The following is an 18,378-nucleotide window of genomic DNA, read 5'->3' as shown; positions in this document are numbered from 1 at the left end:
TGACCATACCTTGCCCATGACCATTCACTGCCCATTATCATACCTCGCCCATGATCATACCTTGCCTATGACCATACCTTGCCCATGACCATACCTTGCCCTTGACCATACCATACCCATGACCATTCATTGGTCATGTACATGCCTTGCCCATGACCATTCGTTGCCCATGACCATTCATTGTCCATGACCATACTTTGCCCATGACCATACTTTGCCCATAACCATACCATACCCTGCCCATGACCATACCTTGCCCATGACCATACCCTGCTCATGACCATACCATGCCCATGACCATATCCTGCCCATGCCCATTCATTGGCCATGTACATACCTTTCCCATGACCATTCATTGCCCATGACCATTCATTGGCCATGTACATACCTTGCCCATGACCATACGTTGCCTATGACCATACCCTGCCCATGACCATACCCTTCTCATGACCATACCTTGCTCATGACCATACTTTGCCCATGACCATACCTTGCTCATGACCATACCTTGCCCATGACCATACCTTGCCCATGACCATACCCTTCCTATGACCATACCTTGCGCATGACCATACCCTTCCCATGACCATACCCTTCCCATGACCATGCCCTGCCCACGACCATACCCTGCCCACGACCATACCTTGCCCATGACCATACCTTGCCCATGACTATACCTTGCTCATGAACACTGGCTGGCTTATATACTACAGTGAATGGATAGAATACTGCTATCCTTCTTAGCCTTGCCTAAGTCTAAATAATTTCCTGGATTGTTGTACAAGATGTAACCTTTAATTATTGTACCGACCATTACATCTGGGAATTGGTGGCAGCATCACAAGTAACACATATAAATCATAACACACAGCTCCAAATGTTATCAACACATTCGACACTAATTGTTACGGAGTTTATTTACAGATTATTGTCTTGAAAAATGGGTTCATATCATACAAAGGTGATTTGAACGAATTGCGAACACACGAGACGTGGCAGTCACTACACCACAATGTTCCTAGGTGGAGGAATAAAAGTAAAAATAACACGAAAATCCGGGCAGTACCACCAAGCGCACCCAATATGGCAACATCAAACGTAAATGGTGAGTTTTATTCGGACCACGTTTGCGTTTTTGTGCAGGCCTACGTCATGACATTATTTATTTTACCTGTCTAAGTGCAGACGCGCTATGCAAGTGTTTTTGACACTCATTAGAAATGATAATAATTATTTTCTATATGACGCATTTTCATAACAATTGAAACGTTGAAATACTAGTCTCAAACAGTCGGACCTGTTTTCAACATTTGTTACTAGTAGTATTTTCTATAAATTATAAATGTCTGGTTTCATTTATCCGCCATGATAGCATCTCTAATTGTCGAGGAAGAACGCAAGACAGGGGGTGTGCCATGGAACGTGATTACTTCGTATGCTAAAGCAATGAAACTCTCACGTGTTGCTGTTATTGTTGTTTGTTTTGTTCTACAACTTGCCGCAGTTGTTATTAACAATTTGATATTGTCAGCTTGGTCGACCGCTGGTCAGGAGAGCATTACAGGAACACAGGTACGTCGCTAAAAAAACACAAAACGCCGGCAAATATTATATGCCTATATATTACATGTATTACAAAAAACAAATATTTTATCCAGTATGAACAGGATTCGTTGGTCGACTACTACCTACCACGGTATGCTACAGTGACAATCATAATCATTGTAATGACGATGCTAACCAATACATTTCAAGCTGTATTCTCATTGTCAGCGGCAAAAAGGCTTTTCATGTTGATGCTGCACAACGTCGGTCATGCGCCGATTCGGTTCTTCCATACAACACCAGTGGGTCGAATTCTTAATAGATTCTCCAACGATACGATGTCAGTGGATTTAGTAAGTCATATTTCTTTCTTTCCATATTTTATTTCTTTATTGTTCTTAACCACAAATTATTATTATTATTAATAAGTAGCAATATTTAAATAGAAAATAGTTTGACGCACAGTATGTATATTATATATGGGTCATTTGCATATTATTTAAGTAAATTTAGCTTCTGAATGTGTAGTGTGTGTACGGAGTGTACGTGCCACATACATATTGCATTATGATCATGATGATTTTTTAATAAAACCTTAAGTCATAGATCTGTATCATTTAATGACCTTATATCACATTGTAGAAGCTGTGGATTATTCTTAATGGAATGATGAGTGTCGGGGTGCAGCTTACAAGTACATTCTTAGTGAATATGATTATTTCACCGTATCTGATTATAATTATGGTGCTAATAGTGCTGACATTTTCGGTGTACATTAACAGAAGTGTACGACTGCCAAGGTAATATTAGAATATAAATTTGTGTTACTTTAAATGCAATATACAATATTTAAATAATCTTTAATTTCAAGACATTCGCGGCTATCACCGGAAATACGGCGTGAATTTGTAAGAAATGTTATTGATATTTACTCGAGGGCGTAGCGAGGGAAAATATCAAACGTGCTTGTTTAATGTCTAAGCAACGATATCACCAAGAAAATCACTAACCAAAAGAAATTATACAAGCGAAGTATGGAGGAGTCGAGACCTGTGACAGAAACAGTGAACACAGAGCTGGTAATCCGGGCGCGTATATATTATTGTTCCAAATTACTGACTCAATACCGGTTTTACGAAAGCAAATATTAAATATTGCAGTATCTGGTAAAGTACTAAGTAAATTTTTGTGAACAACTTTGAATGCACACATTACTAGAATATTATCATTAGCATATGCAATGGGTATTTAATACCGCTCTTATTTATTCATTGTATGTATAATCAGGGAGCTGAGGCGACTGGACAGTACTACACTTTCGACAGTTCTTGCACATGCAACTGAAACGTGCATAGGATTATCGACCATACGAGCATTCAGGTAAACACAATGTATGTTTCAAAATACAATTTGCATATGTAATGAATTGTCGAATTGACTAGATAAAGGACGATGGTCGTCGCGCAGCACGTGTACGAATTTCATGTAAACAAACATTGTATTTTAACGAGTTGTGTACGTCACTATGAGTCCCATATCGAACAGGACATAGCACGACGACCACCTTAGTAATTAGATAAGTCTTAATAATACACATTGTTGCAGAGCCGGTAAAAGATTCTTGAAGCGTATGGTAGATGTAATAGAAGAAAACAATTTATGTCAAATATACTACTTTACATTCATAGAACTGGTTGGTTGGCGGATTGTGAGTATAGTATTGTTCAGTTTGTGGTTGTATACGAAATGCAGCCAGTTTTTATTTAAATAGCTTGTGATATTGTGTTTAATAATAATACACATTCCAACGATAGCTTCTTGTCGATTTAACATCATTCCGATTATTATTATTAACGTTAGAAAATACAAACAAATCCACGAAGTACCATAATTTTGATAAGCTATTACCTGGTCTATATTTTATTTATTTAGACTATGATTGGTACGGTAGGTGTTGTGATTATTGGAATCGTTGCATTGCTTTTGTCCATGAACGGTCTTCTTCATCCAAGCGATGCAGGACTTGCCATTGCCACGGGATTATTGGTCAGTAAGCATACATGGCTCTTAATTTAGACTCAATTCACAATGAAATAATGATATTAGTTGATAGTTACAACAAATGAAAAACGGTTTGTCATATTATGTAACCCTGATAATACTAAAAAAAATCACACACTGTGCAAATTCCACGTTTCATATTTATAATGCATAACACTGAGAATATTTGCTTATACCTATTATATATATAATAGGTCTTTATTTAATATTATATACATATATTACTTCTTGATTGGTTGTTAGGCAACGCAATTTCTTGTGGTTTTGATAATATACATGGTCAATATGATAATGTACGTCAATGACGCCGAACGTGTTGTTGAATATTCGCAACTTGCTACTGAAAAAGACGAAGGTATGTCATCATATTTAGATTAAAATTGTGTGTATAAAGAGGATATTACGAAATGATATGTCAATGTATTAAGCATATCATGTTTATGTGTTAAACAGTGTAAAATCAGTTTCGTTTCCGGATTCAAGAACGTACATACACTAATCTCCTGTATTCACAGAAAAATCTATGAAAAAACTATTATCCAATTCTCATGGTACTTTCTGAGATACAGTATCTAAAACATCGGATTAACAAAAAAGCTACTCAAAGTTCGTGCTAATTTTTACCTCAAATTAAATTCAAAAATACTCACACGAATGTGCCTCATTAGGCATATTGCCATATGCCTCTACTCAACCAGAGTTATCTTGTCACAAGTCGAGTACGAAATGAAATGTATAAGCTTCCTCTAACGAGTGTATATTTCTGTGCAGGAACCTTAAAACCAGCAGCTAATTGGCCAATCAAAGCTTCAATCAGTATAAGAAATGTTACAGCGCGGTATGCGGACGGGCTGGAGCCAGTGTTGAAACAAATTAACGTTCATGTTAGACCAGGTGAAAAGGTGTGTACTATATTTATTGCAGTAATATTGAGGGAAAACAAATCTGTGAACTCTTCCTGGATAATAAAATGCCTTCATCCATTCGAATACATGCTGGTAATAATACAGAACGCTCCAACAACTTACTTCCCCGAAATCTGTTTTTCAGTTTGTCGTAAATTGTACAATATACATATTTATCTGATTTTGTGTGATGAAATTTATAACGACAATTCTGACCATGCGGCTAGTTATACCATAACATAGTGGTATATTTCAGCATTCTGAGACACTGAAATACCGAGTAATTAACACGCGTTTCCGTTTGCCGTGAATTACGTATCACCTTGTATTTGTAACATACGCATTCCTTTATTATTCACAAGATTGGAATATGTGGTCGTACTGGAAGTAGCAAAACATCACTTAGTTTAACGCTTTTCAGATTGATTGACGTGATCAAAGGTGAGCATTCAAAATACGCTACAAACAAATATGTATCAAACGTAGGATATATGGGACCTTTTTCTTTTGTTCCCCTAATCCTAACTCTCAAGTCCCCTCCAATTTGATTGTATATGCCACTATAAGTGTCCTTATGAGGAGACATATACAATTAAATTAGGAACCGCTGGAAGATAGAGTTAGAGGTACAAAATACTTTCCTTATACTATTCATGACATTCACTGTCAGTAATCATTTGTTATAAATCCTTACGGTTTTCCAGGAACGATCACAATCGATGATATTGACATATCGAAAGTTCCATTGTCCACTCTCCGTAGCAGAATATCCTTAATTCCACAGGATCCAGTTCTATTCTCCGGTACTATTAGGTAAGTTGTGGTCAATTATATGGAATACCACAAGGTATAAGATACATGTTGAATTGCATAAAACACTACAAGGTACATGTCACAAGGCTTGTTTTCAGTTAATTAATAATGGTAGCCAAATGAGGACCAAAAAGACCTTGCCTTGTGTTGTGGGTTCTTTACCCATTATTGGAGTGACCAGGTTTGGAAATGTACACGAATTCGACACACACGCTCGCAATGACAACACGAAGATGTATTAACTTTCAACTCAATATTTAATAACATAACTATAAATAAACGGGGAAAATAATACAAAGAGGGCATATACGGAACAACTGATATATACACACGGCTTCAAGCTCCAGTCACGAGTGACAAGTGACTGGAGTATGTAGAGCCAAAAGTAAGAAAAATATGTAGAGTTTAACAAAACTATTTGGTATTTCAACTAAGTGAACCGTTCATACCAGAGTTGGCAAAAGTATGAAACCCAACAAAGCATTGAACAAAATAACACTACGACTCTAAAATAATTCTGAAATAATCACTATGCATACCATGTCGACAGTACAGTTCATGTGGAAGCGTAGACCTGCTGTGCACGCTGTCGAAGTGGAGATGGACATGCCCTATTCCAGCTAGCAACGGAGCGTTGAACCGGTTACACTCGACGAACCAAAGGCTTCTTGGCAAGGTGGCTTAGAGTAATGCGTCAGTTCCTAGGAAATGTACTCAGCTCGCAAAACCATTGGTGACATTCACTAGAAGACTGCATCCATGGCGATTTCTTGACAAAGGATAAAAGAGCCGGGCCTTCCGACGCACGAATGATGTGCACACTCGGCAACTGCGTGGCAGGAAAGACGTTGACAATATATTTTTCCATTCATTAAATACCATGCATGAATTAGCATAACAGACAATTAGCATGTAGATCCTTTTCAGTAAGCAATTAGTTGGTTCGTTGACATTGGTGGCGTCCTTATTACTCCACTTAAAATTAGCAGACGTACGTGCATTTCACTTTGAGTAGGGAATCGACGTCCCACATACTCAACACAATTCGTTGCTGGGATTATTCTGCCCAGGTTATATTTATCATTGCTAATTTGCATGCTTCATGGAATTAATTTTATAATAATTACATTGCTATGATCTGAAATTACATATGAATTTTGGAACCTTGTGACAGTATATAAACACTATAAGCGACAGACAGTGGTTTAGGATTAAGTATGTACATGTATTAACACAGTGCAATTATTTGTGTCAATGCGTATGGAAAACATACATTGTGGCAGTAAAAAAAAAACGAGCGTCAAGCAGATATAATCAATACTTTGCAACTAATTCAGGCCCGTAGCCAGAACTTTTGAATAGGGGGTTCGAAACAACAATAATATATTTGATGTGAAACATGTGAATTTTATAATATTCAAAAATTGAGCTCTGTTACAGACATTTTTATATTCTCGGTTTTAAATTCAATTGGTTTACTTTGTGTTACGTTGGTAAGTTATTTCACATAACATCTTTGAACTATTTTACCATTTTGAGAAGGGGCCCTGAGCCATTCCCCACCCACAGACAAACACACCCACACCCTTTATCCACCACGGCAAAATGTTGTACACAAAAAAGACAAGACTGTACGTATCTTAGCATTATTGTCTAAGCATTTTAAGGTAGAATGCTACTCAAGATTTTTTTCGTTCTTCGCAGATGTTAGCGGACATAAAAGTGACACGATTTCATGTCGAAATTTGTCTACAATTATTCATTTTAATATTAGTAAATTTTTTATTATGTAATTTTATTTCTGTACACGGCCTCAGCCCATCGTACAAAATGTAATGGGTAGAAAAGTGCATATCACGTTTTAAAAACAATACAAAATCCATGTAAACATATGGTACTAAGTTAAGCTGGCTTCATATTCATCTCGTCGCTTGAAAACTTATAAAAGATACAGAGCTATTTGATATATGGTGTGGCAGTTTGTGTAGCGACGAAGTAAGCCTAGATTGTCAGTATTTGCATAATTGCATAGGGTTATTGACAAAAGATCAGCCCTTAGATCATTATATAATGGACATATAAAAACAAATTGAATTTCATTCTCTACCATGCTAAATTCAAACGTATCATTGCAAAAACAAAAAATTTATTGATCTAACTGTATTTTTGTATGTCTGCCTAATTCAACATTGTGTTTATGGCCAAAACAGCACAAACTCGTCATAAATACTTTAGTCTATAATTGCTTGCCAATAAATCTTCCAGGTTATAATACTACTTTGATTTTTTCGAAAGTTCACAGCCTGGATGATTGTGAAATTTAGGCATGGCATTCTTTTGCTGACAACAATTTTTTATTCTTTGAGTAAATATCTCTAAGAATTTTGCAGTATCTCTAACTTGTTTTTCAAGCCAGACAATGCCGAAACCATATTTGAACAGGAGATTTTTATGTGGGTTTTCCAAGTAAGTCTGCTGGTCTTGTCCAATCGTTTAAGAATGATATAACATGCTGTGGGGTTCCAGCTATTTTTACTTCAAGTAATTTTAACCAATATGAGATACAGCGCTTGAAATATCCACTGCATAATGGCAACCTTCCACATTCGTCCAACATCGCTACATTGTTTGCGCAACTATTATCTGCAAAATGTTGTCTGTACCCTCTCGATTTCCGAAGTATCACCCATATCCCTACCATAAGAAATAGCTGGCACAATGATTGCATCAAACAAATTAAATGCACTAACCAATGGCATACTACCAAGTTTCTTACAGTATGTAAATTTGTTGGTTCATTGTAAATCTGTTTTTAGAGGACGGTAAAATAATATGCATACAGTGGCAGTTTAGCAGCGGTCTCACTAGACTTCAATGACTACATCTGTTTTGTATGAACCCACTAAAAATATAATAAATTTTTTAAGACATCACAAAAAAAAACGTGTAAAAAATATGTTTGAAAAATATGATTCATCGCACAGTTTCAGTGCTGAAGCAACACTGTGGGGTAAATTGTTGGCTGCAAGATGTGATGATTAATCTTTCTTAAATCATTTTTTTAATGATCTGTTTAACCCGTAGCTGTACACTATTGTCCAATAACACAGGCTACACGCACTAATACAATAAGTTGACTACATTTGGCTGATACACATAACAAAACAGTATTTATGCCATCATTATCTTGAAGAAAACAAAACTAATGAACCAAATTAGGAAAGTACTGTGTCGTGTTGTCGTATCAATCCCGTTCGATCCCCATACTTTAGTAATTGAGCGAACACGAGCATAAGACAAACGGCAACACATCCTTCAATGAATGACTACCATTACATTATTGTTTCAATGTTGTTTTAATATCTAACATTAGCTGCTTGAACGCGATCTTCATTGCACCCGAGCGGAATCACCGAATAAAAGCTTGCCCATTTAAAACAACTTTTTTATTTGCTGCTGTTGAGCTGAAACGGCGTAACTTCACCCTTGACATTTAAAATCCGTAATTATTATACAATTTCGGCTGAGTCTGATAGTTACCTCACTGAGTCAAGTGATTTAAACGATGACAAATATTTTAATTAATACTGTTCATTATGTTCTAATCTACGATCATAATTCTATTCACTTACAAAATTTAGGGGGTTCCCCCAAACTACGGGCCTGTAATTTGCATATGTATTAGCGTTTGTTACTAGATTGCACCAGTTTCAGATCTTTAAATCACCTGATCCCATGTCTAATTATCTCCCCGTGATTGTTTTGTTTAACATGATTTTGTCTTAAATTACTCCCGACGAAAGGCACCATAAACATCTATTCAGATTAGTAATGCAATGTAAATAGTATTCTTCTTTAAATACCCTAGATAATAATTATATAACATATTGTTAGTAGAATACTGATAATCAAATATTCTATAAACCCTTAATCTAATTACACAAAAAAACAACTTTGCATCAGCAAATTGAGAGACACGTGTGATCCAGTCGATTATAATTAACGTGAATTATTTTTACTGTACAAGATACTCAAAAACAAGATTCATCGGTTGTGTTTTTACTGAAAAATAAATCCTGTCATTAGATTTAACCTAGATCCGACTGGTGAACATAACGATCAGGATTTATGGAATGCCCTCGAGATGGCGCATGTAAAAGACTGTGTTGTTGAGCTGGAAGGACAATTAGGTAATTGGTATTATGCATACAAATATGAAATGTTTGTCGTTCGCCATTCGTGAGAAAACATGGACATACATAATAGTACTTCCAAATAGCATGATTCATTTTGTAATTGTAATGCATGTCTTCCAGATGCTATAGTCCAAGAAGGGGGCAACAATTTCAGTGCTGGACAGAGACAGTTCTTTTGTCTGGCGAGGACGTTTCTGCGCAAATGTTCTATCTTGATTATGGACGAAGCCACCGCATCAATCGACCCACACACTGTAAGTTACAACAACAATAAACAACAAGTATCCAATAGTGTTACTACCTACCGCAAATTTATCAATTAGTTTTGACTAAATACTCTGATTTGTGTACGTTTCTGTTCAGCTATTGATAAAACAAGATATTCGTGCTGAACAGGAAACATAAACCTTATTGTATTAAGAAGTTCTCCCCTGATTAACCTGCACTTCAATATATCCACAGGATGTCAGCTTGCAGCATGTCATTGCTACATCATTTGGTGATAACACAGTTCTTACTATAGCTGTAAGTAATGCTTAGAGTCGTAGCCATGCCGTACATATCAGTGAAAACAAATTCATGTTTTAGTATTTATATCCTATTTGTATATGTACACGCAATATGTTCTGTACCATTTCGGTTACGACAAAATGTTGACCATATATATAATCCCTTAGCACATAAATTGACTTCTTGTTTCTTGTGTTTTCACAGCATCGCATACCTACAATTCTTAACTCTGACAGGGTATTGGTATTAAATGATGGTGAAATTGCTGAATACGATACGCCACAGAATCTGTTGAGGAAGGATGGCGGTATATTTGCATCTTTGGTGAATAATATTGCATGAAATCTCTAAAACTACTAAAGACCAGTAGAGCAAATATGTTAATGTAATAAATACACACAGGCCATAGCAGAATTGTAATGTACATTACTACCGGTTACATAATAATTGCTGAACGTAGTGACGTACAAGTCAAATAACGACTCAATCAGGTTTCGGTCTAAATCGACAACGACACGCTCTAACCCAGGATTCAAACCCTGTCGTTGATTTTCGTTGTCGTTTAGAGATTCAATCACCGTTCTCCTGAGTTGAATGAAATGTTAGCAGACATGATTGCATATTCTCTCTAAGTAGTTGTCCTATCGAATCCTGCAATTAAAGGGGTTTGAAAATACCCGACATTCCAGTAAAGGCAACTACTCAAGATGCAAGGTGGAACACCTATAATTTATTTTCTACTGTGATGACGAACATAAATAAATAAATAAATAAATTAAATACATTAAATACATTAAATAAATTAAATAAATAAATAAATAAATAAATAAATAAATAGCTGCCAAAAACAGTCTTCCGTTATAGCATTATACCATTCCATATTGAAGTAACAGGTATTGTATATATTGTATTTTTTGCTTGCACACTGTACCAACAATTTTTGGGAAGTGTAACATGATAGTTGTTTCTGTAACGCTGCACATGATTGGATGGCTTCCATTGTAATCTGTCACAGATTTATGAATGAATTCTATTCAAATAAGGTTTGACTATTTTTGAGAGGTATATTCTTTAAAGAGTTTGTTTTGAAAATTTTGAGTTGAATGTGTTCTAATTATTCAGATTTTGATCATTTAATATATATATCATGAGATAAATTTTCAAAATAGTTTTATGCTTATAGCAAAGGAATTTTTGAAACGCTTTTACGCGATATGACCTGTCACCACATGATGAAATTGGTTTAGTCACATTGACGCAATATAATTACCTGCGCTGTAGTTACGCTGCAGTATTTTATTTTGGTCTGATGATAAATGCGTCTTGTTGCGTGTTAGTGATTGTCTGCTATCATTTTTGTTTATGGAATGAGTGAGTACAAATTTTAATGAGATGTTAAATGTTTGAGGTCAGGGAATCAAATTTGCTCATTATCTGATAAACAAATTGTGTTATTTCCGCCGGTGTGCAAGATTCTATATTAAATTGTTTAATATCGCATGCCAAGAACATTAACCATAATTTTGTAGCGTCATATTTCAACTAAGCTATATTATTAAGTATCACTCAGACTAATGCCAAGTAACAAACAATATTGCAAACCGCAGTGTCATTGCTATATTGAAGCATGTGCGTTATCGTCAAGCTGAAAATTATTTGTTATATGAATTTTGTCCAGCAAAATATTAAGCAGTTGTGTGAAGTAGTACTATTTATAAGTCCATAGTGCCATAAATTGGGTTATTGTTCTAATAGGGTTGAAGTACAACTGGCATTCTCCGATAATAGTGACGTCGAACCATATCCAGATAATACAATTTACGTTCTTTAGCTTTTGATGATCGCATTTGTTTCTACTCAAATAAGACTGTTGCCTTCAGAGATGAAATTAGTGTTAACGTTGCCTGTCTATACAGGCATACTTAACTTGTTCAGTTAATTGACGGTCAACTCTCCGAAATAACTAACTTACACATTTGGGCAATTTTTATTTACAATAAAATATTGAACATTTGTTAAGCACAATATACACTGTATTATATGCAACCTCTAGCAATACAAACATATTAATAATAAACACATTTATAAAAAGCTCTTACACTACATCTACAATCGCTTACATAATATTTTCTGAATATGTCAAGTACCAGTCACGTTTGAAATTTACAATGCGTTATATATCTGATACCAACTACCAGTAATTACCAGCAATCTTGGATAATGTTATACTTTATTATATTGGAAAAAGTGTGACACAATACATGCATATCAGTATGGCCGCATGGGGGCGTTATTTACGTACATTGATATTTCAAAATATGAAACGCATCAACAGCAAGATCATACCACTGAGCTTGTAATTCTCTGAAATAATTGTTGCAGAATTCCAATAATATCGATTACCATCATCATGTCCACCATTATTACCACCGCCACTACTCATACCATCGTTACAAAAATCAGTGTTGCAACAAGTATTATAGACGGTCAAATCTGTGAAAAAATACACCAATAGATTACACACAATTATTGTATTGTAACACGCGGTAACAAAGTCCACCAATATCGATATGAATATTGTTTTATTTACCTCTATATATCTACTATGGGTTGAATTAAACACTAACTTTATTGGTTGAATACATTATGTTACATAACATATCATTGTTGGTTGCATGACACCATTGAAATCTTATTTTATTAAAGCGTAGCTTCCCGACTTATACGTAAAATAAAAATTAATTTAGCTGCACAAAGGACTGTCCGCGACTATTGTTTACTTATGGCTACATTCGATAAAAGTATTGTATAATAACAAACATTTGTCGCAATAAATATCAGATTTTTTTTTACCACAGTAGATTACAACTAAATTTACCAGAAAACAATAAGTGACGTTTACCGTTTCCACGCGAAATTGAGAAAACTCATGAGAACGAAACTTCAATAATGTTCGTCGTTCCCGTTTTTGTAGAAAGCATCAATGAGACAAACAGTACTAGAACTGCTGTCCACATCCACGATGAGTCGACGTTCAAACTCGGACCATAATAAATTTTATTGATAGATAACGACAAAAAATTTGTCAAAACAATGTTCGACATTATTACGGCGGTGGGAATCCCAATTAATAATGAAATATATCTGACTAATTTGATCGACGTTACATCTTCTGAAGAGCCGACCGCAAAAGAAGTATCACAGGAGATAGTAAACATACTAGGTTTGTCGAATTTTAGACATTAATGGGATGAACTCTGCTTTAATAGGCAATGCTCTGATAAACGAGAAACGAAGCTGTCCTCATATGGTTCCATTGCACATAACAAATACTGGCTTATTCTGAATGACATCAGGGACTCCACCACCATATACTATTTTCGTTTTGCTATTGGAAATTGTTTTACGCAGATCAATTGATTGTGATTGTAAACATAATTAACAACTTATATGTGTTAACATTTGTAATAAACCCACCTCCTGCTGTCTGAGAACCTTCATATGCGTCACACCAACTTCGATCGATACATGCACGAGTAAACAGAGTAACCTCCCCATTATTAATTATGTTGCTCACCTGTAAGAAAAGAGTTTCAAGACCTTAAATACCAAATGACTCACTATTGTCTTTTTCTCTATATATATATTTATATACACAAAAAAAAAACACGAAATAATTCAACATTTCATTATTTCATCAAATGTTTGCTATTTTTTATGTTAGAAATATTAGCAAACTTACCGCACACCTAGGGTCATTATAATCATATATATCACATGATATGGTATCGTAGCGGAAATCAGTCTGGCAGTATGGGTTCAACCCGGCAAGTGTTGTACAACTATAACACTCCAATGCTATAGATGGGCACACTATGGCTATGGTAGAAATAATATATTATTACACGTATGGCGTAGTGACATGTGTAAATATATCAAACACATAATTACATCTCAGTATTTGCAATATATAATTGAGCTGCCTTAAAATTTATTCATATACATATGTGCTACAACATTATACTTTCATATGATATTCATTATTATTAATTATCGATGACATTCTACCAACACGTTGTAAACATTTCATGTTTTTCTTACCTAACACAAAAAATAAAATGACTTTCATTCTGCAATCTGCAAAATACTGTAATCCGTTTCTTTAAACAGCAACCTTAAGAAAAAAGAAAAGTCATTAAAACACTATTATTTCAATTACAACGATATCCATATATTAACAAATATTTTACCGATTGCTACCCTCCTAAAATTGTCATTCAAATATAATAGTAAGTTCTGTTATGAAAGATAACTTGAAAATGTGCGTTTTATTCTATTGGAAATCATTTGACGACAAAGTTCGATACAAATAATGCGGTTAGACCATACATTGTTGAATGTATAATAAACATTTTACTACTTGAATTAATCAAACATATGCAAATGAACCATGCATCGTTTAGACAACGTAATCCAAGTTGGCATTGTTACAATGATGTTACTCTCCGCACAACTAATCTCCCAGTGTACTGTGTTTTCTTGTTGTATTGAACAATACACATGTCCTGTGCATAGAACTATGTTATACTGAGTTCCCCTGGCAACTATAATACCTGTACAAAGGTGAACATTGTCTTGGAAGGTGTGCTCGTATTCAAGCTCAATCATTAAACGATTGTGATTTGACAACATAATGTCATAGATTTGTTATTTGTTTTTATTTGTATATCAGTGATTTTTAGTTTTATTCTTGTATTGTTTGCGACAGCGTGAAGTTTCAAAAGTACAAATGAATGACAATGTTTTTAAAGTAAGCTATTTCAATACTGCTCACCTGAAAGAGTTATTGTATTTTTTATTGCTTTTACGTTTGTTCAAACAAATTTTGAGATGTACATCCGGTTCCGCTTCATGGAATACGCAATGACGTGTTCCGAATGTACGGCTGAATACATTGACGGAACCCGGAGATCCGGGATTCTATAATAATTAAACCAATGAAACAGTCTTAAGTCACGCTTGAGTTAGAGCTTCTTTGCAAACAATCAACGAACTATTAAATGGAGTTACCCAGACGAATAACAAAGCAATGAAGAAGAAATAATCTTACGTGATTTTAACGACTTTGTACTTTTGACCCACATAATTATTGAATTTCTCGGCTTGAAAAGTAAGTTTTACATTGGAAAGAATAACTCAACAAATGAGACGCAAATTTTATAGTGTCGCATACGACTTATTTACCACTTCCGTGTCACTGAGAATGTTCTAGAACCGTACTGTGTCTGGGTGGAATATTCTAGATTTTTTTTAGAAACTGGTTGAATAGGTAATAGAACACTGTAGGAGGCAATAGAAGGTAATGGAACATTCTAGAAATTTATAGTAAATTCCAGACTCATTATGTATGCTGATGTAATGGTCTATTTATAGAGAGTGTGGGTATATATAGGAGAGTTGTTCAGCACTGAGATCAGATCGGAGATCTCGTTACATTGTATTGGAGTTTAAGTATCTAGTTATTGGAGTAGTGGAGTTTTACCGCGTTATTGTACTTGATGTTTGCAGAGTATAATAATACTAGTACCAGTTGAAACCTCATCTGTTGGCTCCGTGTTCGTATTTTATCATCGCCGCCAGGGAAGTCTTTCTGTTACTGTTGCCATTTTGGTATTTGAACCATCACACCTGTACTATACCAATTACGGTAATATTACGTTGCGTGTGACACATAGTTGTTGCACATATTGGTATATTTGCACTGTCACTCAATACTTAAATACAATACATCCCGAATGTTGTAAATCCTCTCACAGAATCAAACAATCACATTTCAAAACAATAGACACATTTCTATATGCTGTGAAAATTAATTATGAATGAATTCCCACAACAACAAGAACAAAGACAAGTAATTTGGTAGGGGTCAATCGATTATGTGACCTTTTCCGAATAAGTTTCATTTTCTCGTTTAGAACATCAGTGTCATAGTCATTTGAAAATTAAACCAGGATTCGATGCCAAGTATTTGTAAACATATATTTCACAACAAGGATTTATTCATATTATAATATTATTTCTGTGTTTATTTTTTTCCTTAAAACCTATGAAGCAATGCTATTATTGTGATACGTGTAATTTGAAATTTGTAATTTGTAAAAAAAATGGATTTTGCTTTTGCATCTGCAAACATTTTTTTGTGCATATATTAGAAAACAAGCAATACGCATGAAATTAGTTATGGGTTGTTCAAACTTATTATCAAAATCCTTGCCTTTTTTACAGTAGCAACATTGAACAATTATATCTTGTAAAAACATATGGCAATGGCTGTACATAAGGGAACATTCAAAACTCAACATTCAGTCTAAAAATCCACTGTATACTGGGTTAACAGGGCAAAGTGAACTTTTTATCTTATTACTAATGTGAACATAGAATATACTATTTAGAGTGCTAATACTGTGTAGTTTTTGAAAACGTATAACGTTGTGACTTAAAACTAATATACAATTGTCATGCTTAAACAATGACGTCAACGCGCTTTTTAGGAGCTGTGGCAAGTACAGATACAAACCAGTAAGCTGATTAGCGATCCGCTTCTTTTATAGAACGAACCACATGTTTTCGGCTGTTGTCAGGGTAGGACATGAACGTAGAACTAACGTCGGCTTATAACTAAAAGCGGGCCCCATGTACGAAGTTCACAAAGAGAATTCAGTCTTCCGAAGTCATTTCACTTTATTACTATCACGTCTTTTGCTGTTATTGTTATTATATTCACGCAAATTGAACCTTTAACTCAGATTTCGATAAGATGACAAATTTGTCCGACCAATTTCCGAATGTATTTTCTAGATTCGTTGGGACTTACGATTATACAGAGAACAATGTCGGCGCCAAAATAAAAGCATGATCATTTGAACACTACTATTACAAGACTGGTAGAAGATGATACATTTGGCGCGAAAATAATCAAAAAACAGTTGTTTGTTGTTGTTACCATGGCAACAGTGAGCCAGGAATTTTTTTCAGATTTTACTAGAGTAAATGTATTGTCTACCAAGTATGAACGAAATCGGTCCAGCAAAAACAATCACAGAAGAGTTAAAAAGCCGTTCCTGGTTACCCAAACTTTGAGGTAAAATTTCTTGGTGATTAAAATAAATATATCAAAAATACAAAGAGTAACTTTGTGTTCACACTCAAACTAAGTAGAATGAGATATGTCCGAGATTTTTACTCCTGGATTTGTAGAAGTAGATCCATTTGGCACTAAGGAATTCAAACATAAGTTTTTTGGCTGTTGCCATGAAAGCAATCGGCCAGGATTTTTTTTTCAGATTTTATCACGTAACTAGAGTGAAGGTGAAAAGTGACCTGCCTGTCAAGTTAGAAGAAAATTGCAATAATTGGCCAGCCAAAAAAATAACAGAAACGTTAATACGTGAAGACACACACACACACACGAACGCACCCCTCCCACACACACAAAGATTAAGGGCAATCTTAGACGAGCTGGTCGCCAAAAGAATATCAATGTGTATAGTATTTGATTGTGAGGATATGGTGGGCATCAGGTAACTTCAAAATAACGCGCCAATACAATGCCGTAATCACAAGGTACGTCAACAGATGGCATTTGAACCCGGAGATCCGGGTTTACCTTTAGAGAAGTGAACTAAACATTACAATCACTCATTCCTTCAACGAAACTGATATGTTTTAGGAGCACTGCCAAATCTGGATAACACAGAATACTCTTTCACAACGCCTTAGACGATATTCGAGTCAGATTTCAAATTCTCAGTTTATCTTACATATAAACCCAGAAACATACCCACATATTCCATTAATACGCTGCCTTGCTCATTGAGATCCCGTATGTAAGTGGTACTTGTGTTATTGACGTATGTTGCAGAACTGTTTATGGTAGATTATAATGAAAGAAAATAACATGATACTTGTCGAATATCGCGCAAAGTTATGACGTCACTTTAGATATATGCCGAAGCGTGCGCAAGGTCTGACTGCTGCACTTGAGACAATACACAAATTCAACATCATCAAAATCGAAATAACAGCGCAGTGTTAGCAGTACAACACTACTACAATTCTTAATCACATCATAAATAAACACATATAACACGAAACGAGATTAGAAATTAATTAAATTAACAACAAAAAGTTTCATAATTGTGACATTTACCTTGTATACAGTATTAGTTTTCTTTCGAGATGGTTGTCACATCAATCAATGCCAGGGCTGTTTGGGACTACGCTGTATCTTCCACCAGTATTTAAAACTAAGTTTCAGCAACTCGTTTTTTTTTTGTATGTTTCAGCGC

At 35.1% G+C, this 18,378-nt stretch overlaps 2 protein-coding genes across 2 annotated transcripts; one reads left to right on the top strand and one right to left on the bottom strand.

Annotated features, from left to right (window-relative positions):
• The first annotated feature begins 9,679 nt into the window (after nucleotides 1-9,679).
• On the top strand, nucleotides 9,680-10,444 carry LOC146735430 (uncharacterized). The gene is made up of 3 exons (XM_085506073.1): nucleotides 9,680-9,774; nucleotides 9,983-10,045; nucleotides 10,235-10,444. The coding sequence occupies exons 1-3, from the start codon at nucleotides 9,739-9,741 to the stop codon at nucleotides 10,370-10,372; spliced, it is 237 nt and encodes a 78-aa protein (XP_085362199.1). The 5' UTR covers nucleotides 9,680-9,738; the 3' UTR covers nucleotides 10,373-10,444.
• Nucleotides 10,445-11,994: 1,550 nt separating this feature from the next.
• LOC102808310 (uncharacterized) lies at nucleotides 11,995-18,378 on the bottom strand. Its single transcript, XM_078011679.2, has 5 exons — nucleotides 18,240-18,378; nucleotides 14,132-14,204; nucleotides 13,773-13,909; nucleotides 13,508-13,607; nucleotides 11,995-12,523 (listed from the first exon to the last, which is right to left on the bottom strand). Exons 2-5 carry the CDS (start codon nucleotides 14,157-14,159, stop codon nucleotides 12,342-12,344), a joined length of 447 nt encoding a protein of 148 aa, XP_077867805.1. The 5' UTR covers nucleotides 14,160-14,204; nucleotides 18,240-18,378; the 3' UTR covers nucleotides 11,995-12,341.

Source organism: Saccoglossus kowalevskii, chromosome 12 (assembly GCF_978046115.1).
Source record: "Saccoglossus kowalevskii chromosome 12, keSacKowa6.1, whole genome shotgun sequence".
Classification (NCBI taxonomy): Eukaryota; Metazoa; Hemichordata; class Enteropneusta; family Harrimaniidae; genus Saccoglossus; species Saccoglossus kowalevskii.
This window is presented reverse-complemented; position numbering and strand designations above follow the sequence as displayed.

What these genes read in the sequence shown, in the direction of transcription:
- LOC146735430 (XM_085506073.1), top strand. Translation starts at nt 9,739, where the DNA reads ATGGACGAAGCCACCGCATCAATCGACCCACACACT. An exon ending in CATCAATCGACCCACACACT is followed by an intron (nt 9,775 to 9,982) that starts GTAAGTTACAAC and finishes ATATATCCACAG; the next exon opens with GATGTCAGCTTGCAGCATGT. An exon ending in ACACAGTTCTTACTATAGCT is followed by an intron (nt 10,046 to 10,234) that starts GTAAGTAATGCT and finishes GTGTTTTCACAG; the next exon opens with CATCGCATACCTACAATTCT.
- LOC102808310 (XM_078011679.2), bottom strand. Translation starts at nt 14,159, where the DNA reads ATGAAAGTCATTTTATTTTTTGTGTTAG. An exon ending in CATTTTATTTTTTGTGTTAG is followed by an intron (nt 13,910 to 14,131) that starts GTAAGAAAAACA and finishes TTTCTACCATAG; the next exon opens with CCATAGTGTGCCCATCTATA. An exon ending in ATAATGACCCTAGGTGTGCG is followed by an intron (nt 13,608 to 13,772) that starts GTAAGTTTGCTA and finishes CTTTTCTTACAG; the next exon opens with GTGAGCAACATAATTAATAA.